The sequence below is a fragment of the Myxocyprinus asiaticus genome, chromosome 18, assembly GCF_019703515.2.
Source record: "Myxocyprinus asiaticus isolate MX2 ecotype Aquarium Trade chromosome 18, UBuf_Myxa_2, whole genome shotgun sequence".
In the NCBI taxonomy this organism is placed as follows: domain Eukaryota; kingdom Metazoa; phylum Chordata; class Actinopteri; order Cypriniformes; family Catostomidae; genus Myxocyprinus; species Myxocyprinus asiaticus.
In genome coordinates this window covers 29,967,998-29,988,859 of record NC_059361.1, presented here as the reverse complement: position 1 = coordinate 29,988,859, position 20,862 = coordinate 29,967,998, and the positions used below count along the sequence as shown (strand labels likewise).

General features: G+C 39.8%; 1 protein-coding gene and 1 pseudogene across 3 annotated transcripts; both read right to left on the bottom strand.

Moving 5' to 3' along the window:
• Positions 1 to 59: 59 nt before the first annotated feature.
• LOC127455896 (protein adenylyltransferase SelO-1, mitochondrial-like) lies at positions 60 to 19,964 on the bottom strand (annotated as a pseudogene).
• LOC127455894 (protein adenylyltransferase SelO-1, mitochondrial-like) lies at positions 11,036 to 20,241 on the bottom strand. 3 transcript variants are annotated; one of them, XM_051724066.1, is made up of 11 exons: positions 20,227 to 20,241; positions 19,826 to 19,876; positions 19,224 to 19,695; positions 18,712 to 18,915; positions 18,351 to 18,528; positions 15,156 to 15,286; positions 14,707 to 14,984; positions 14,421 to 14,589; positions 14,156 to 14,341; positions 13,745 to 13,901; positions 11,036 to 13,574 (listed from the first exon to the last, which is right to left on the bottom strand). In XM_051724066.1, exons 2-11 carry the CDS (start codon positions 19,842 to 19,844, stop codon positions 13,338 to 13,340), a joined length of 2,031 nt encoding a protein of 676 aa, XP_051580026.1. In that variant the 5' UTR covers positions 19,845 to 19,876; positions 20,227 to 20,241; the 3' UTR covers positions 11,036 to 13,337. The 3 variants fall into 3 exon arrangements, with proteins under 3 accessions (XP_051580026.1, XP_051580027.1, XP_051580025.1); XM_051724067.1 differs by lacking the exon at positions 20,227 to 20,241 and having other exon boundaries at positions 19,224 to 19,712; positions 19,826 to 19,968; XM_051724065.1 differs by lacking the exon at positions 20,227 to 20,241 and having other exon boundaries at positions 19,224 to 19,914.
• Positions 20,242 to 20,862: the final 621 nt, after the last annotated feature.

Sequence of the window (20,862 nt, the reverse complement as noted above, 5' to 3'; positions counted from 1 at the left end):
GCCTATTTTACAAGTGTAAAACGTTGACTTTACAAAAATAATACTGGTTAACAACAATAGAGCACAGATATGTGATATGTTTATTATGTTACTTTATCTTGGAAAAACTGTATATTACTCAGGGCAGTTCATAAAAGGCTTACAAAATAAAACTGTAAACCATGTCTGAAAACTGAAAATCATCTGTTAAGTTCTGTTAATCATATTTTAAACAAAACTGAAAGAGTATTTCAGGAATGGGCACAAAGGATATAAAAATACTCCCTCGGCTGACCCCAAAATAAAAATGTGTAATTACGAGGTCCCCTCCCAATGATTTATGATGCATTTAGCAATTACATTTTTAAAAAATATGATTCAGTTTTGCCAAAGACAGTAGGTAAACTTGGAAAATATGCTTATTTATAGTCACTTTTGCCAAGTATCACTAGCTGTTGACTGTTGTAAACTAGTACAGAAGGATCAAGGACTAAATCAGTGCTACATACTAACTATATGATTCAAAGTGAGATAGATGTCCATTAAAGGATTACACCTGTTTGTGCGTTTAAGCTTCATTGCTCAATGGCTTGTGCGTTTAACTACGAACACCCTTCTACATTCAAATCCAGTCATTTTACTGTATATATACTGTATATTGAGGCAAAACTTCTGTCTTTCAGACCGAGACCTGTCATTGTGAGACTGGTGATCTATGTCTTCATAACCAGTTTAACAAACAGAGATAAATGTGCAGGACTGTAGTATGAATACTGAAGATAACAACAAGATTATCATTTAGCCTTTACACATGATCTTACTGCATGTTTTTGACTGGTGGACAGGAGTTTAATGCCTCTTTTAATGCCTTCACTGACACCCAACCAGCTTCTGCAGGATTATTCTGCATTAAGGAACAGGTTAGTTGTCATGAAGGTTTTATGATGATCAGGTGACACAGATCTCATTGGCCCAGGTAGGGGGCCTGCTGTCATATGGGACAAGTCCTCGAGCCTCTGCTCTTGATCCTATGCCCTCTCTTGAAGTATTCCCGTCTTCTCCCGCCTCATCTCTCTCTCCTGGATCCTCCACTTCTCCTCTACCCATCCAGCTTGGCTGTTCAAGTCCTTCCTGCATAGAGAATGGCTTTTCCAACACTTTCAGAACTCTCTGGACCTAATGGATTTGAGAAGATGAGAAGTTGTAAAAATGGACAGAAGAAATGCACATTTCTAACACTTAGAATTTCGATTATATGGAACAATACAAATACATCACAAGAGATACGTAAATTAATGCAGATCACAAAGAACTGTTTATGACAAGCATAAAGTGCAACTAATCACCTCTGAAAAGTCACCATTTTCAGCTGCCTCTATTGCATTCTGGGCGATGTAGTTTCTGAGTACCACACGTGGGTTGGTGCTGTTCATCACATGAACTCTCTCCTCCTGTACAGCTTTGACATCAACTGCTGACTCACACTCACGAGCAAGCCTCTGCCTTTTGAGTTGAATAGACAACATATGCAGTACATTAAATTGAGTTTCAGGTCAATAATTGTAGTATCGGTAAGGAAAATAAATCAAATAAATTAAAAAGGGCTACTTGGTGAAAAAGTCTCTCACTAAAAGTCAAAACGTCTAGTGCTTCTACTGTATGCTGCTTCAGTTCTTTTCAGTTTCAGATAAACAATGCTTCATGAAAAAATAGTTCAAAAGTCTCTTTACCAACCACTCAAAACCACCTTACTGTACCTGTATTTCTGGATCCAGCAGGTCCAGTCTTCACTCTGCTTGGCCCTCAACTGTTCCTCACTGGCGTCCATCAGTTCCTTCAATCTCGAGAGTCTCTCCAGCTGCCGGGCCAGTGTTTTCCTGTCCGACAACATCTGGAACAGTGCAGGGTTACTCTGAGCCATGGACAGCAGCATTGCAAGCTCACTATGGGGAAGGAAAGGAGACATTGCAACAGAATGGCACAAATACAAGATATATTTTAGGCTAGGAACATTTATGCTACCGTGGGTCCATGGTAGGTCTGTTTGCGGCTTTCAGCTCCTCTAGAGAGGCACACTGCTGTAGGAGCAGCTCTGTGGCTTGTCTAATAGCCTCATTGTCATCCTCTCCCTCCTCCTGTGTAGGGCAGGAAATTTGACTCAAACTGCGGAAAGTATTGGTAAAGTCCGCACCTGAGAGGAGGAAGGGGTGAGGCGGCAATCAGAGATAGAAAGAGGGTCTACTACCACAAAACATTCATTTTTCGGTTTTGACATCCCAGGTTGTGATAAATCAAAAAATCTTCATACCAGTGTTATGCATGGTCTGCATAAGTTCTGTAATGAGCATCTCATCCTCTGGTTCCTCCTTCCTTAGCAGACCCAGTTTCTTTCTCATGTTGCTCAGGTAGAAGGCATTATAAAGAGGCAGGTATTCATCCAGCACCTGCTCGGCCCGGTCAGGCGGTAGGTCAGGGACTAGGGCTTCTGCTAGCCGAGCTAAATTCCAGCGGCAGATGGCCGGCTGTGCCTGGTAAGAGTACCGCCCCGAGTTATCAGAAGCATTGCAGATGAAATCTGGGTCAAAACTAGAGAAAACGATTAGTTCACGTTCAAATTATGAATACACTTTGTGGAATACAAAACTGAAGAATTAACTGAATGAGGTATTAACTTGAAGAACTGAATAAAGCAATGTCATAATTGACAGTCATTGACCACCAGGTTATTAAAGCCATGATTGTGTGTGAGGGTTTTACCGGTCCATGAAGCCAAAAGGGCCATAGTCCAAAGTGATGCCCAGGATGCTCATGTTATCAGTATTGAGGACTCCATGACAGAAACCCACACACTGCCACTGTGCCACCAGCCTAGCTGTTCGTACAGTCACCTAGGAATGAAGATACACATACCTGTACATTCATGTAAATCTAAACACAATAAAGTTGCACAAATATAATATATCTGATATTCAATTTATTTATTTAAAAAACTTTTTAAATGAAATCTAGGAAGCAGTCTGCACAAGTGCCACTAAAAATGATAGTCAACCTACTAGGTTGGGTTATACAATATATATTCAGTCAAACCTTGAACTTTAACTGAGATTACAAAAGTATATAAAAATGAATACTTTTATAGAAGAAAAGAATTAAGAAATAAAAATGACTTGTGGTCATATTTAATTTGGTCATATTACGAATACAACTTTTTTTTTTTAATTGGTTAGCCTCATCACTGATTAAAGCTAACACAATCTTATATACAGAAGTTCTAGTGCATGAGAAGCTAATCTGTTGACGGCTGCCTGCCAAATACAGTCAATTAGGATAATAAGGTGACTGGAGACTTAAAACACACAACTACAGTAGAGCTGGGTGATATGCAAGAAATACATTCACAATATCCGATTACATCGTTAACCCCCCTGCCCCCACTGCCGAGGGATCGCAGAATATTTTTGCTTTAAAAATGAATGTATTGAAACACGAAAAACTTAAACTAAAGATATTTCTACATTCAAATTGCACTTCAAATGAAATGGAAAAGCAATTAAAATAACGAACTGGTCAAAAAAAAATCTTATATACAACAACAGGTGGATAATACTAATACAAATTAAGGTCTAAAGAAAATTATAAATGCAACATATAATTCTGATAATAATAATTTAAATATACCTCTAGAAAGTTTAACACAACCCACATTATTTCTACTTTCATAAAATGTCTACAACAGTTTGTTACTTCACATAGTTTGTGCTTAAAATAATAGAAAACACCAGTTTTCCTATTAGGTGTAAGTCTATTAAATCCTCTTGTGTTCCCAAATGATTGCTTCCCAATAATTTCCACTGTGTTCTTATTGAATTTGTATTGCATTTCATTAATGCAGTTAATGCTGCCTAAAGAAAATGAAATAGAACTCAATTGTAGGTTCAATGTGAACGTGTTTTTGTATTATTTTATGATTTAATCACTTTCATCTTTGTTTCTTAAATACAAAGATTTATATATATATATATATATATATATATATATAAGTGAACCTGCAGAGTGTTGTTCACAATGCATGTTAAGCGTGAACTGCTCCATGGAAATAAAGCAAACTAAACTCAGAGCACCTCCTGAGATGGTCTTAGGTCATTAGACGACACTGTACTTGGCAACTGTTTTTAGACACCTGAAACAGAAAAGAAAGAGTGAGAACTCTTTACATAAGCATGTTCCACGAGACACGCTCACGCTATTGAACCTCTGAACAAACAATGAATCAGACGGCTTTTCTTTCGTCTGTTCTTCAAAATATAATGAAGTCTGTTTCTTCAAGCACGTGTTTTGTGTCTAACAGCGTTTCTTGTCCTGTATCACTCCGAGACGTTTTACAGGTTGCCCGTCACAGTGTCGGATAGATGAGCAAAATTACCCACCACTGCGTTCCCGCTTTTGGCGGGTGCTAATTTCATATCTTGTGATACCATTTCATATCTCCATGGTTTTGTCATTTCCCGATATTGTCGATCATCGTCTGTCAATGAATGTAGAAATCTGCATGGGGATATTTGATTTCCGATTACATCGTCCTATCGCCCAGCCCTAAACTACAGGAACTTATTAGTGCAGCAAAATATGACATTTATTTTTCAGGTGACTTGGTGTAAGGTGCCAATACCACAACCACAGCACTGATACTATTAAGAGAAATATTTTAATCTTAGTCTACCTCTCTAAAGAAGGCAGTGATCCTCTCTACACGGTCTGAGTGACTCTGCTGGATCTCGGGGAAGAAGTTCTCAATTACATAATCCAGCATCTGGGTTCTGATCTCATCATAGCCATAGCTGGGACCTTGACGCCCTGTAAACTCATCAGCTCGCTTGAAGATTTCAAATGATCCAAATCTGCAAGAGAATCAGGAAAGGAGCTTCTTCACAGTTCAGTTCAGATATAATCATAAAAACAAATGGACATGTAGTGTTCATAATTCAAGTAAGTCAAGTAGAAACAAATAATGCATAGTTTCAGTATCTCTAAATTCAGAATGAATAAGTCCATTTATGAATAACATAAACAACTAAGGTCACCTGATGAAGCTGGGAGCAATGCGCAAGACTACAGAGCATCTTTCCATCCGTGGATTCCCGTCGTAGTGGATATCCCTCATGACCCGCGAATCTGAGGTCACTACTGATCCTGCTCTTGTGGTTGGCACTCCCAAGAAAAAACCGCCTCACTGCAAAGGAACTCGCGGATGCTGGAGCGCAAAACTTTCCGGCCATCTGCCTGCCTGAAGAAAGCAAGAGACAAAAAACAAAACACAAAAGTTTAACATATCTATGCCCTTAAGTGAAAATGGTTCTTCTGTCTCAGCACCTGGAAATAATGAAGCCATTTGTTTACTCTGTTCCAGTCATTTACTTTCTTTTGTATAATTTAAAATGAGTACCATATAAGGTATAAACAAGAATTGAAGGCAAATCAGGATTGAAAAGGTATATTATATTGTTCATGAATTACCCAGCCAAGAACCAGATCAGTACATGCCAGGTCAATGTCAACATAATATGCTGCTATATCTACTCACAAAAGGCCTACCTAGAATATGGTGTCAGCCCAGCACCTTTCACCTGGATCTCCCAGCGACCAGTGGGATTCTCGTGCAGTAACTCAGGGCACTGATCCACTGGGGCTTTCACCTCTCCCAGATAGCATGCAGCTCCATCACCCAGCTGTCCTGCAAACTGTCCAAACTGGTGCCCGCAGTAGCAATGGGCAGCAGGCTCTGATCCAGGCATCACTTTAGACCCACTGAGATACTCTGGGCCGAGTGGATCCTTCAGAACCTCATCAGCATTAAGACCCAGAAGTGCAAGAGCTGGCCCCGAAACTGCCACAAACTTTGGGTTATTGAGAGGTGTTGGTAGTACTCTAGAGAAGCACGCTCCCCGTACCTGTCGGACTCCCGGTTCTGTGGACGGATCCAGCGGGAGTTTTTTAAGAGCAACATTATCAAACTCCAGCCGCTCAAGACAGGAACGGCTCATGCCGATGCCCATGTCGTCCATTCCTACATGTGAAAAAGATCTACGTAAAATAACACCGGAACATAAGATATAAAGCCGTGTTAAACGAGCTCCAGTAAAAGCCATTCATATCATAGTAACGTCTATAAGCTATATAAGTTGTTGAATCCTTACGTAAAGCATAAATGTCCATGAAACTCCGGTCCGTTCTTGTTTTTGTTCCCCCTAGAAACAAACGCATCCGGAACGAATAGTTGTTTATCTCTTCGACAAATGTCGTATATTGGAAAATGTATTTTACATATTATTTTAGAAGATTGGTGTATTTTTAAATATAATAATAATAATAATAATAATAATAATAATAATAATAATAATAATATATATATATATATATATATATATATATATATATATATATATATACATACACACACACACACACACACACTCACCGACCACTTTATTGTGTACATCTGTACACCTAATTATTATTGCAGTTATCTAATCAGCCAATCGTGTGGTAGCAGTGTAATGTACAAAATCAGGCAGATATGGGTCAGGAGCTTCAGCTAATTTTCACATCAACCATCAGAATGGTGAAAAAATTTAATCTCAGTGATTTTGACCGTGCCATGATTGTTAGTGCCAGATGGGCCGGTTTGAGTATTTCTGTAACTGCTGATCTCCTGAGATTTTCACACACAACAGTCTCTAGAGTGTAAAGAGAATGGTGCGAAAAACAAAAAACAACCAGTGAGCAGCAGTTTTGTGGGCGAAAATGCCTTGTTGATACGAGAGTTCAGAGGAGAATGGCCAGACTGGTTTGAGCTGACAGAAAGGTTACAGTAACTCAGATAACCTCTCTGTACAATTGTAGTGAGCAGAATAGCATCTCAGAATGCACAACATGTTGAACCTTTAGGCGGATGGGCTACAACAGAAGAAGACCATGTTGGGTTCCACTTCTGTCAGCCTAAACAAAAAACTGAAGCTGCAGTGGGCCTACCATTTGTGTACCTCAGCAGATCCAGATTTGTCAGGCCAGGCAATGTTTTTACAATCATCTACTGTCCAGTTTTGGTGAGCCTGTGCCCACTGCAGCCTCAGTTTCCTGTTCTAAGCAGTATCCTGATCTGACAGTAGTGGTACTCAGAGGGGTCTTCTACTGCTGTATCCCATCCGCCTCAATGTTCAACGTGTTGTATGTTCAGAAATGCTATTCTGCATAGCACTGTTGTAACGCGTGTTTATTTGGGTTACTGTAACATTCCTGTTAGCTTGAACCAGTCTGGCCATTCTCCTCTGACCTCTGTCATTAACAAACCGTTTTTGCCCAGAGAACTGCCACTCACTGGATGTTTTTTGTTTTTCACACCATTCTCTTTACACTCTAGAGACTGCTGTGCACGAAATCACAGGAGATCAGCGGTTACAGAAATACTCAAACCAGCCCATCTAGCACCAACAATCATGCCACGGCCACATTTTTTCCCCATTCTGATGGTTGATGTGAACATTAACTGAAGTTCCTGAACCATCTCTATATGATTTTATACATTACACTGCTGCCACGTGATTGGCTGATTAGATAATCGCATGAATAAGTAGATGTACAGGTGTACTTAATAAAGTGGCTGGTGAGTGTGTGTGTGTGTGTGTGTGTGTATATATAGTTGAAGTCAGAAGTTTACATACACTTAGATTGAAGTCATTAAAACACATTTTTTAACCACTCCACAGATTTAGTATTAGCAAACTATAGTTTTGGCAAGTCATTTAGGGTATCTACTTTGTGCATGACATGAGTAATTTTTCCAACAATTGTTTACAGACAGATTGTTTCACTTTTAACTGACTATATTACAACTCCAGTGGGTCAGAAGTTTACATACACTAAGTTAACTGTGCCTTTAAGCAGCCTGCAAAATTTCAGAAAATGATGTCAAGCCTTTAGACAATTAGCCAATAGCTTCTGATAGGAGGTGTACTGAACTGGAGGTGTACCTGTGGATGTATTTTAAGACCTACCTTCAAACTCAGTGCCTCTTTGCTTGACATCATGGGAAAATCAAAAGAAATCAACCAAGACCTCAGAAAAAAAGTGTGGACCTCCACAAGTCTGTTTCATCCTTGGGAGCAATTTTCAAATACCTGAAGGTACCACGTCCATCTGTACGAAATAGAGCGCAAGTATAATCACCATGGGACAACGCAGCCATCATACTGCTCAGGAAAGAGACGCATTCTATCTCCTAGAGATGAATGTAGTTTGGTGTGAAAAGTGCAAATCAATCCCAGAACAACAGCAAAAGACCTTGTAAAGATGCTGGAGGAAACAGGTAGACAAGTATCTATATCCACAGTAAAATGTGTCCTATATTGACATAACCTGAAAGGCTGTTCAGCAAGGTAGAAGCCACTGCTCCAAAACTGCCATAAAAAAAGACAGACTACAGTTTGCAAGTGCACATGGGGACAAAGATCTTACTTTTTGGAGAAATGTCCTCTGGTCTGATGAAACAAAAATTGAACTTTTTGGCCATAATGACCATCGTTATGTTTGGAGGAAAAAGAGTTAGGCTTGCAAGCTGAAGAACACCATCCCAACTGTGAAGCATGGGGGTGGCAACATCATGTTGTTGGGGTGCTTTGCTGCAGGAGGGACTGGTGCACTTCACAAAATAGATGGCATAATGAGGAAGGAAAATTATGTGGATATATTGAAGCAAAATCTCAAGACATCAGCCAGGAAGTTAAAGCTCGGTCGCAAATGGGTCTTCCAAATGGCCAATGACCCCCAAGCGTACCTCCAAAGTTGTGGCAAAATGGCTTAAGGACAACAAAGGTTGTCAAGGTATTGGAGTGTCCATCACATAGCCCTGACCTCAGTCTGATAGAAAATTTGTAGGCAGAACTGAAACAGCGTGTGTGAGCACACCTGGAGTCTGGAGGAATGGGCCAAAATTCCAGCAACTTATTGTGAGAAGCTTGTGGAAGGCTACCCAAAACGTTTGACCCAAGTTACAGTGCATCCAGAAAGTATTCACAGCACTTCACTTTTTCCACATTTTGTTATGTTACAGCCTTATTCCAAAATGGATTAAATTCATTATTTTCCTCAAAATTCTACAAACAATACCCCATAATAACAACGTGAAAGTAGTTTGTTTGAAATCTTTGCAGATTTATTAAAAATAAAAAAACGAAACAAATCACATGTACATAAGTATTCACAGCCTTTGCCATGACACTCAAAATTGAGCTCAGGTGCATCCTGTTTCCACTGATCATCCTTGAGATGTTTCTACAACTTGACTGGAGTCCACCTGTGGTAAATTCAGCTGATTGGACATGCTTTGGAAAGGCACACACCTGTCAATATAAGGTCCCACAGTTAACAGTGCATGTCAGAGCATAAACCAAGCCATGAAGTCCAAGGAATTGTCTGTAGACCTCTGAGACAGGATTGTATTGAGGCACAGATCTGGGGAAGGGTACAGAAAAATTTCTGCAGCATTGAAGGTCCCAATGAGCATATTGGCCTCCATCATCTGTAAATGGAAGAAGTTTGGAACCACCAGGACTCTTCCTAGAGCTGGCCGCCTGGCCAAACTGAGCGATCGTGGGAGAAGGGCCTTAGTCAGGGAGGTGACCAAGAACCCGATGGTCACTCTGACAGAGCTCCAGCATTTTTCTGTGGAGCGAGGAGAACCTTCCAGAAGAACAACCATCTCTGCAGCACTCCACCAATCAGGCCTGTATGGTAGAGTGGCCAGACGGAAGACACTCCTCAGTAAAAGGCACATGACAGCCCGCCTGGAGTTTGCCAAAAGGCACCCGAAGGACTCTCAGACCATGAGAAACAAAGACTGAACTCTTTGGCCTGAATGGCAAGCGTCATGTCTGGCGGAAACCAGGCATCGCTCATCACCTGGCCAATACCATCCCTACAGTGACGCATGGTGGTGGCAGCATCATGCTGTGGAGGAACTGAGAGACTAGTCAGGATCGAGGGAAAGATGAATGCAGCAATGTACAGAGACATCCTTAATGAAAACCTGCTCCAGAGTGCTCTGGACCTCAGACTGGGGTGAAGGTTCATCTTTCAACAGGACAATGACCCTAAGCACACAGCCAAGATAACAAAGGAGTGGCTCCGGGACAACTCTGTGAATGTCCTTGAGTGGCCCAGCCAGAGCCCAGACTTGAACCCGATTGAACATCTCTGGAGAGATCTGAAAATGGCTGTGCACCGATGCTCCCCGTCCAACCTGATGGAGCTTGAGAGGTCCTGCAAAGAAGAATGAGAGAAACTGCCCAAAAATAGGTGTGCCAAGCTTGTAACATCATACTCAAAAAGACTTGAGGCTGTAATTGGTGCCAAAGGTGCTTCAAAGTATTGAGCAAAGGCTCTGAATACTTATGTACATGTGAATATTTTGTTGTGTGTGGGTTTTTTTTTTTTTTTTCCGTTTTTTATTTTTAATACATTTGCAAAGATTTCAAACAAACTTCTTTCACGTTGTCATTATGGGGTATTATTTGTAGACTTTTGGAGGAAAATAATGAATTTAATCTATTTTGGAATAGGGCTGTAACATAACAAAATGTGAAAGTGAAGTGCTGTGAATACTTTCCGGATGCACTGTAAACAATGTAAAGGCGATGCTACCAAATACTAACAAAATGTATGTAAACTTCTGACCCACTGGGAATGTGATGAAAGAAATAAAATCTTAAACCATTCTCTCTACTATTATTCTGATATTTTACATTCTTAAAATAAAGTAATGATCCTAACTGACTTAAGACAGGGAATGTTTTCTATGATTAAATGTCAGGAATTGTGAAAAACTGAGATTAAATGTATTTGGCTAAGGTGTATGTAAACTTCTGACTTCGACTGTATATCCACAGTGTATATATATATATATATATATTTTTTTTAGGGAAAATGTATATTACAATAGGCTATTGATTAGTAGAATGAGCATTTGTATGCTGACAATGACAAAAAGACATCTGTAAAATAGCATGTATGATTATTTTATTCCCCTTTCCATACAGTTAACAATGGTTAGAAACAATTTTATTTGTAGCAGAAAAGTTAAAGGATTTACAATAATGGTGTATCAAGTATATCTTGCCCATGCCCTTTCTCACCATATGCATTGGATCTATGATATCAAGAGTAGTACTGCATAAAGTTCACAGGAAGACTAAAGTAGAAATGCAAAGTTTTTTTAGTTTACAGGAAGACAGCAGCATTTTGAGACCAACCTTAGGGGAACAATGGGGTCATTTAGTACTTTTTTAAAACATTAGGTCAAAATCTAATCAATCCAATAAAAAGTTAAATGCAGGGGGCAGTTGCTCTACTGATATCAGTACTCGACATTATTATGCACAAGGGCCACTGACAAATACCTCAGAATGCTATTATACATTTCAAACCACCACAATATTGTGTACAGATTGTTTAAACTGGGAGTATATGACAATAAGCCATCTACATTTAAAATTCATGCCGATACATTAGACCTTTTTTCTCATTCCTTGCATAAACACACATGGTTAATATGCAAAATTTAAAACTGTTGAAACTTAATCTGAGCCTCTTCATGATCCAAAACCGATTCCCTTTAAAACAATCTAGAGTTCTGGCAAACTAGCCACAAATTTTACACATTATTTTCACATGCAAATGAGCTTGTAATTCGCAATGTTTGTAGTGGTGAACCTGTAGCAAACTTTTGGCAACTATGGACAATTTTGTTGCAAGTTTGCCACAAAGAAAATTTGCATGTGAAAATATTAAGTGGTAAATTTGCCAAGAACTCTCGATATTTGTAAGGGTTGGTTTCAATTAAGGGCAATGTAAAAATTAAAAAGAACAAAGAAAGGCAGCTTTTTGGTATGACTCATTCCCCCAACACTTTTATAGTCACACAAACATTAGTATTGTGCTTAGAATGTCCATGTGACCAAGTTGACACCTCTGAAATTTATTTTCAATCTACCTGTGCGCGTACACGGACTGTGCGTGTGCGCGTGACCGCTCCCTCTCCAGCGTGGCCGTGTTACGTCACTGAGATAAAACATCCAAGAACTTGGTCCTTCAATGCATTTGAGAACTGCTGCCCGCTTATTCTTCCACAGCACTGAATGTAATAAATCAAGGGCTTTTGAAAATGGTGTTTTACAGTATAAACAAAGAGTGTTTCACCCTCCGTGTGAGAATTGTTCCTGTCTGCAAATACTTGACACTGTTTAGAATAGATTTGCCATACTTTTTAAGTGCACACCTGAACCTGTATTAACATGTTCCCAAACTATTGGGCCCCCAGCACAGACATTCCTCACCAAATAAGCACAATGAACGCTTTTTCCTCAACACTCACTATTAAAAGGTTTTAAGCCTATTTTACAAGTGTAAAACGTTGACTTTACAAAAATAATACTGGTTAACAACAATAGAGCACAGATATGTGATATGTTTATCATGTTACTTTATCTTGGAAATACTGTATATTACTCAGGGCAGTTCATAAAAGGCTTACAAAATAAAACTGTAAACCATGTCTGAAAACTGAAAATCATCTGTTAAGTTCTGTTAATCATATTTTAAACAAAACTGAAAGAGTATTTCAGGAATGGGCACAAAGGATATAAAAATACTCCCTCGGCTGACCCCAAAATAAAAATGTGTAATTACGAGGTCCCCTCCCAATGATTTATGATGCATTTAGCAATTACATTTTTAAAAAATATGATTCAGTTTTGCCAAAGACAGTAGGTAAACTTGGAAAATATGCTTATTTATAGTCACTTTTGCCAAGTATCACTAGCTGTTGACTGTTGTAAACTAGTACAGAAGGATCAAGGACTAAATCAGTGCTACATACTAACTATATGATTCAAAGTGAGATAGATGTCCATTAAAGGATTACACCTGTTTGTGCGTTTAAGCTTCATTGCTCAATGGCTTGTGCGTTTAACTACGAACACCCTTCTACATTCAAATCCAGTCATTTTACTGTATATATACTGTATATTGAGGCAAAACTTCTGTCTTTCAGACCGAGACCTGTCATTGTGAGACTGGTGATCTATGTCTTCATAACCAGTTTAACAAACAGAGATAAATGTGCAGGACTGTAGTATGAATACTGAAGATAACAACAAGATTATCATTTAGCCTTTACACATGATCTTACTGCATGTTTTTGACTGGTGGACAGGAGTTTAATGCCTCTTTTAATGCCTTCACTGACACCCAACCAGCTTCTGCAGGATTATTCTGCATTAAGGAACAGGTTAGTTGTCATGAAGGTTTTATGATGATCAGGTGACACAGATCTCATTGGCCCAGGTAGGGGGCCTGCTGTCATATGGGACAAGTCCTCGAGCCTCTGCTCTTGATCCTATGCCCTCTCTTGAAGTATTCCCGTCTTCTCCCGCCTCATCTCTCTCTCCTGGATCCTCCACTTCTCCTCTACCCATCCAGCTTGGCTGTTCAAGTCCTTCCTGCATAGAGAATGGCTTTTCCAACACTTTCAGAACTCTCTGGACCTAATGGATTTGAGAAGATGAGAAGTTGTAAAAATGGACAGAAGAAATGCACATTTCTAACACTTAGAATTTCGATTATATGGAACAATACAAATACATCACAAGAGATACGTAAATTAATGCAGATCACAAAGAACTGTTTATGACAAGCATAAAGTGCAACTAATCACCTCTGAAAAGTCACCATTTTCAGCTGCCTCTATTGCATTCTGGGCGATGTAGTTTCTGAGTACCACACGTGGGTTGGTGCTGTTCATCACATGAACTCTCTCCTCCTGTACAGCTTTGACATCAACTGCTGACTCACACTCACGAGCAAGCCTCTGCCTTTTGAGTTGAATAGACAACATATGCAGTACATTAAATTGAGTTTCAGGTCAATAATTGTAGTATCGGTAAGGAAAATAAATCAAATAAATTAAAAAGGGCTACTTGGTGAAAAAGTCTCTCACTAAAAGTCAAAACGTCTAGTGCTTCTACTGTATGCTGCTTCAGTTCTTTTCAGTTTCAGATAAACAATGCTTCATGAAAAAATAGTTCAAAAGTCTCTTTACCAACCACTCAAAACCACCTTACTGTACCTGTATTTCTGGATCCAGCAGGTCCAGTCTTCACTCTGCTTGGCCCTCAACTGTTCCTCACTGGCGTCCATCAGTTCCTTCAATCTCGAGAGTCTCTCCAGCTGCCGGGCCAGTGTTTTCCTGTCCGACAACATCTGGAACAGTGCAGGGTTACTCTGAGCCATGGACAGCAGCATTGCAAGCTCACTATGGGGAAGGAAAGGAGACATTGCAACAGAATGGCACAAATACAAGATATATTTTAGGCTAGGAACATTTATGCTACCGTGGGTCCATGGTAGGTCTGTTTGCGGCTTTCAGCTCCTCTAGAGAGGCACACTGCTGTAGGAGCAGCTCTGTGGCTTGTCTAATAGCCTCATTGTCATCCTCTCCCTCCTCCTGTGTAGGGCAGGAAATTTGACTCAAACTGCGGAAAGTATTGGTAAAGTCCGCACCTGAGAGGAGGAAGGGGTGAGGCGGCAATCAGAGATAGAAAGAGGGTCTACTACCACAAAACATTCATTTTTCGGTTTTGACATCCCAGGTTGTGATAAATCAAAAAATCTTCATACCAGTGTTATGCATGGTCTGCATAAGTTCTGTAATGAGCATCTCATCCTCTGGTTCCTCCTTCCTTAGCAGACCCAGTTTCTTTCTCATGTTGCTCAGGTAGAAGGCATTATAAAGAGGCAGGTATTCATCCAGCACCTGCTCGGCCCGGTCAGGCGGTAGGTCAGGGACTAGGGCTTCTGCTAGCCGAGCTAAATTCCAGCGGCAGATGGCCGGCTGTGCCTGGTAAGAGTACCGCCCCGAGTTATCAGAAGCATTGCAGATGAAATCTGGGTCAAAACTAGAGAAAACGATTAGTTCACGTTCAAATTATGAATACACTTTGTGGAATACAAAACTGAAGAATTAACTGAATGAGGTATTAACTTGAAGAACTGAATAAAGCAATGTCATAATTGACAGTCATTGACCACCAGGTTATTAAAGCCATGATTGTGTGTGAGGGTTTTACCGGTCCATGAAGCCAAAAGGGCCATAGTCCAAAGTGATGCCCAGGATGCTCATGTTATCAGTATTGAGGACTCCATGACAGAAACCCACACACTGCCACTGTGCCACCAGCCTAGCTGTTCGTACAGTCACCTAGGAATGAAGATACACATACCTGTACATTCATGTAAATCTAAACACAATAAAGTTGCACAAATATAATATATCTGATATTCAATTTATTTATTTAAAAAACTTTTTAAATGAAATCTAGGAAGCAGTCTGCACAAGTGCCACTAAAAATGATAGTCAACCTACTAGGTTGGGTTATACAATATATATTCAGTCAAACCTTGAACTTTAACTGAGATTACAAAAGTATATAAAAATGAATACTTTTATAGAAGAAAAGAATTAAGAAATAAAAATGACTTGTGGTCATATTTAATTTGGTCATATTACGAATACAACTTTTTTTTTTAATTGGTTAGCCTCATCACTGATTAAAGCTAACACAATCTTATATACAGAAGTTCTAGTGCATGAGAAGCTAATCTGTTGACGGCTGCCTGCCAAATACAGTCAATTAGGATAATAAGGTGACTGGAGACTTAAAACACACAACTACAGTAGAGCTGGGTGATATGCAAGAAATACATTCACAATATCCGATTACATCGTTAACCCCCCTGCCCCCACTGCCGAGGGATCGCTGAATATTTTTGCTTTAAAAATGAATGTATTGAAACACGAAAAACTTAAACTAAAGATATTTCTACATTCAAATTGCACTTCAAATGAAATGGAAAAGCAATTAAAATAACGAACTGGTCAAAAAAAATCTTATATACAACAACAGGTGGATAATACTAATACAAATTAAGGTCTAAAGAAAATTATAAATGCAACATATAATTCTGATAATAATAATTTAAATATACCTCTAGAAAGTTTAACACAACCCACATTATTTCTACTTTCATAAAATGTCTACAACAGTTTGTTACTTCACATAGTTTGTGCTTAAAATAATAGAAAACACCAGTTTTCCTATTAGGTGTAAGTCTATTAAATCCTCTTGTGTTCCCAAATGATTGCTTCCCAATAATTTCCACTGTGTTCTTATTGAATTTGTATTGCATTTCATTAATGCAGTTAATGCTGCCTAAAGAAAATGAAATAGAACTCAATTGTAGGTTCAATGTGAACGTGTTTTTGTATTATTTTATGATTTAATCACTTTCATCTTTGTTTCTTAAATACAAAGATTTATATATATATATATATATATATATATAAATATACATATACATGGCCCTGTGTGAAAAAGTGTTTGCCCCACCTGTTAAAACATAACTGTGGTTTATCACACCTGAGTTCAATTTCTCTAGCCACACCCAGGCCTGATTACTGCCACACCTGTTCTCAATCAAGAAATCACTTAAATAGGACCTGCCTGACAAAGTGAAGTAGACCAAAAGATCTTCAAAAGCTAGACATCATGCCGAGATCCAAAGAAATTCAGGAACAAATGAGAAAGAAAGTAATTGAGATCTATCAGTCTGGAAAAGGTTATAAAGCCATTTCTAAAGCTTTGGGTCTCCAGAGAACCACAGTGAGAGCCATTATCCACAAATGGCAAAAACATGGAACAGTGGTGAACCTTCCCAGGAGTGGCCGGCCGACCAAAATTACCCCAAGAGCGCAGCGACGACTCATCCAAGAGGTCACAAAAGACCCCACAACAACATCCAAAGAACTGCAGGCCTCACTTGCCTCAGTTAAGGTCAGTGTTCATGACTCAAAAATGGCCTGCATGGCAGAGTTCCAAGACGAAAACCACTGCTGAGCAAAAAGAACATTAAGGCTCGTCTCATTTTTGCCAGGAAACATTTTGATGATCCCCAAGACTTTTGGGAAAATACTCTGTGGACTGACGAGACAAAAGTTGAACTTTTTGGAAGGTGTGTGTCCCATTACATCTGGTGTAAAAGTAACACCGCATTTCAGAAAAAGAACATCATACCAACAGTAAAATATGGTGGTGGTAGTGTGATGGTCTGGGGCTGTTTTGCTGCTTCAGGACCTGGAAGACTTGCTGTGATAATTGGAACCATGAATTCTGCTGTCTACCAAAAAATCCTGAAGGAGAATGTCCGGCCATCTGTTCGTGACCTCAAGCTGAAGCGAACTTGGGTTCTGCAGCAGGACAATGATCCAAAACACGCCAGCAAGTCCACCTCTGAATGGCTGAAGAAAAACAAAATGAAGACTTTGGAGTGGCCTAGTCAAAGTCCTGACCTGAATCCTATTGAGATGCTGTGGCATGACCTTAAAAAGGCAGTTCATGCTCGAAAACCCTCCAATGTGGCTGAATTACAACAATTCTGCAAAGATGAGTAGGCCAAAATTCCTCCACAGCGCTGTAAAAGACTCATTGCAAGTTATTGCAAACGCTTGATTGCAGTTGTTGCTGCTAAGGGTGGCCCAACCAGTTATTAGGTTTAGGGGGCAATCACTTTTTCACACCACTGTAAGTGAACCTGCAGAGTGTTGTTCACAATGCATGTTAAGCGTGAACTGCTCCATGGAAATAAAGCAAACTAAACTCAGAGCACCTCCTGAGATGGTCTTAGGTCATTAGACGACACTGTACTTGGCAACTGTTTTTAGACACCTGAAACAGAAAAGAAAGAGTGAGAACTCTTTACATAAGCATGTTCCACGAGACACGCTCACGCTATTGAACCTCTGAACAAACAATGAATCAGACGGCTTTTCTTTCGTCTGTTCTTCAAAATATAATGAAGTCTGTTTCTTCAAGCACGTGTTTTGTGTCTAACAGCGTTTCTTGTCCTGTATCACTCCGAGACGTTTTACAGGTTGCCCGTCACAGTGTCGGATAGATGAGCAAAATTACCCACCACTGCGTTCCCGCTTTTGGCGGGTGCTAATTTCATATCTTGTGATACCATTTCATATCTCCATGGTTTTGTCATTTCCCGATATTGTCGATCATCGTCTGTCAATGAATGTAGAAATCTGCATGGGGATATTTGATTTCCGATTACATCGTCCTATCGCCCAGCCCTAAACTACAGGAACTTATTAGTGCAGCAAAATATGACATTTATTTTTCAGGTGACTTGGTGTAAGGTGCCAATACCACAACCACAGCACTGATACTATTAAGAGAAATATTTTAATCTTAGTCTACCTCTCTAAAGAAGGCAGTGATCCTCTCTACACGGTCTGAGTGACTCTGCTGGATCTCGGGGAAGAAGTTCTCAATTACATAATCCAGCATCTGGGTTCTGATCTCATCATAGCCATAGCTGGGACCTTGACGCCCTGTAAACTCATCAGCTCGCTTGAAGATTTCAAATGATCCAAATCTGCAAGAGAATCAGGAAAGGAGCTTCTTCACAGTTCAGTTCAGATATAATCATAAAAACAAATGGACATGTAGTGTTCATAATTCAAGTAAGTCAAGTAGAAACAAATAATGCATAGTTTCAGTATCTCTAAATTCAGAATGAATAAGTCCATTTATGAATAACATAAACAACTAAGGTCACCTGATGAAGCTGGGAGCAATGCGCAAGACTACAGAGCATCTTTCCATCCGTGGATTCCCGTCGTAGTGGATATCCCTCATGACCCGCGAATCTGAGGTCACTACTGATCCTGCTCTTGTGGTTGGCACTCCCAAGAAAAAAACCGCCTCACTGCAAAGGAACTCGCGGATGCTGGAGCGCAAAACTTTCCGGCCATCTGCCTGCCTGAAGAAAGCAAGAGACAAAAAACAAAACACAAAAGTTTAACATATCTATGCCCTTAAGTGAAAATGGTTCTTCTGTCTCAGCACCTGGAAATAATGAAGCCATTTGTTTACTCTGTTCCAGTCATTTACTTTCTTTTGTATAATTTAAAATGAGTACCATATAAGGTATAAACAAGAATTAAAGGCAAATCAGGATTGAAAAGGTATATTATATTGTTCATGAATTACCCAGCCAAGAACCAGATCAGTACATGCCAGGTCAATGTCAACATAATATGCTGCTATATCTACTCACAAAAGGCCTACCTAGAATATGGTGTCAGCCCAGCACCTTTCACCTGGATCTCCCAGCGACCAGTGGGATTCTCGTGCAGTAACTCAGGGCACTGATCCACTGGGGCTTTCACCTCTCCCAGATAGCATGCAGCTCCATCACCCAGCTGTCCTGCAAACTGTCCAAACTGGTGCCCGCAGTAGCAATGGGCAGCAGGCTCTGATCCAGGCATCACTTTAGACCCACTGAGATACTCTGGGCCGAGTGGATCCTTCAGAACCTCATCAGCATTAAGACCCAGAAGTGCAAGAGCTGGCCCCGAAACTGCCACAAACTTTGGGTTATTGAGAGGTGTTGGTAGTACTCTAGAGAAGCACGCTCCCCGTACCTGTCGGACTCCCGGTTCTGTGGACGGATCCAGCGGGAGTTTTTTAAGAGCAACATTATCAAACTCCAGCCGCTCAAGACAGGAACGGCTCATGCCGATGCCCATGTCGTCCATTCCTACATGTGAAAAAGATCTACGTAAAATAACACCGGAACATAAGATATAAAGCCGTGTTAAACGAGCTCCAGTAAAAGCCATTCATATCATAGTAACGTCTATAAGCTATATAAGTTGTTGAATCCTTACGTAAAGCATAAATGTCCATGAAACTCCGGTCCGTTCTTGTTTTTGTTCCCCCTAGAAACAAACGCATCCGGAACGAATAGTTGTTTATCTCTTCGACAAATGTCGTATATTGGGAAATGTATTTTACATATTATTTTAGAAGATTGGTGTATTTTTAAATATTATTATAATATATGTGTGTGTGTGTACGCTCCGACCGGAGGTTAAGTTAGATTTGTTTTTGATGTTCCAGACACATTCAGCGATAAACGGCAATAACTCTTAAACGGCTTAGAAAATATTTTCCAAAATAGTATTACTGTAAAACATGGAAAGCTATTAATATTCTTCAAGCTTGTTTTCATTATTTTCACTCGATATTATGAGCATTTCCCTGCGAAAGCCTTCGCATTGTTAGTTACCCCGGAGAGATGTCCTACTGTCGCAGCGGCAAGTAAGGGACCGTGGAGAAAGTACAATTCCCCTAGTGGTTGAATAGAGAACTGCATGTCCAAAATCACCTTTCTTTTTGTAATAGCTTTTTTGTTGAAAACCATAGAGGCACGAAACCAACGCCATTCAATAGAGGAGGACAGTGCGCAACTTTCACAACCATTCGTTTTATCCCTAGTGGTTGAATAGGGAACTGCATGTCCAAAATCAACTTTCTTTTTGTAATAGCTTTTTTTGTTGAAGGAGATAGAGGCACAAAACCAACGTATCTATCACAACGTCTTGTAACTTTCACCTTAACCAATGTTTCTATCTCCTTCACCAAAAAAGCTATTACGAAAAGAAAGGTGATTTTGGACATGCAGTTCCCTATTCAACCACTAGGGATAAAACGAATGGTTGTGAATGTTGCGCACTGTCCTCCTCTATTTAATGATTTTGGTTTTGTCTCTGTCTCCAACATAAAAGCTATTATAAAAAGAAAGGTGATTTTGGGCGTGCAGTTCCCTATTCAACCACTAGGGATAAAATGAATGGTTGTGAAAGTTGCGCACTGTCCTCCTCTATTGAATGACGTTGGTTTCCTGTCTGTATCTCCTTCAACA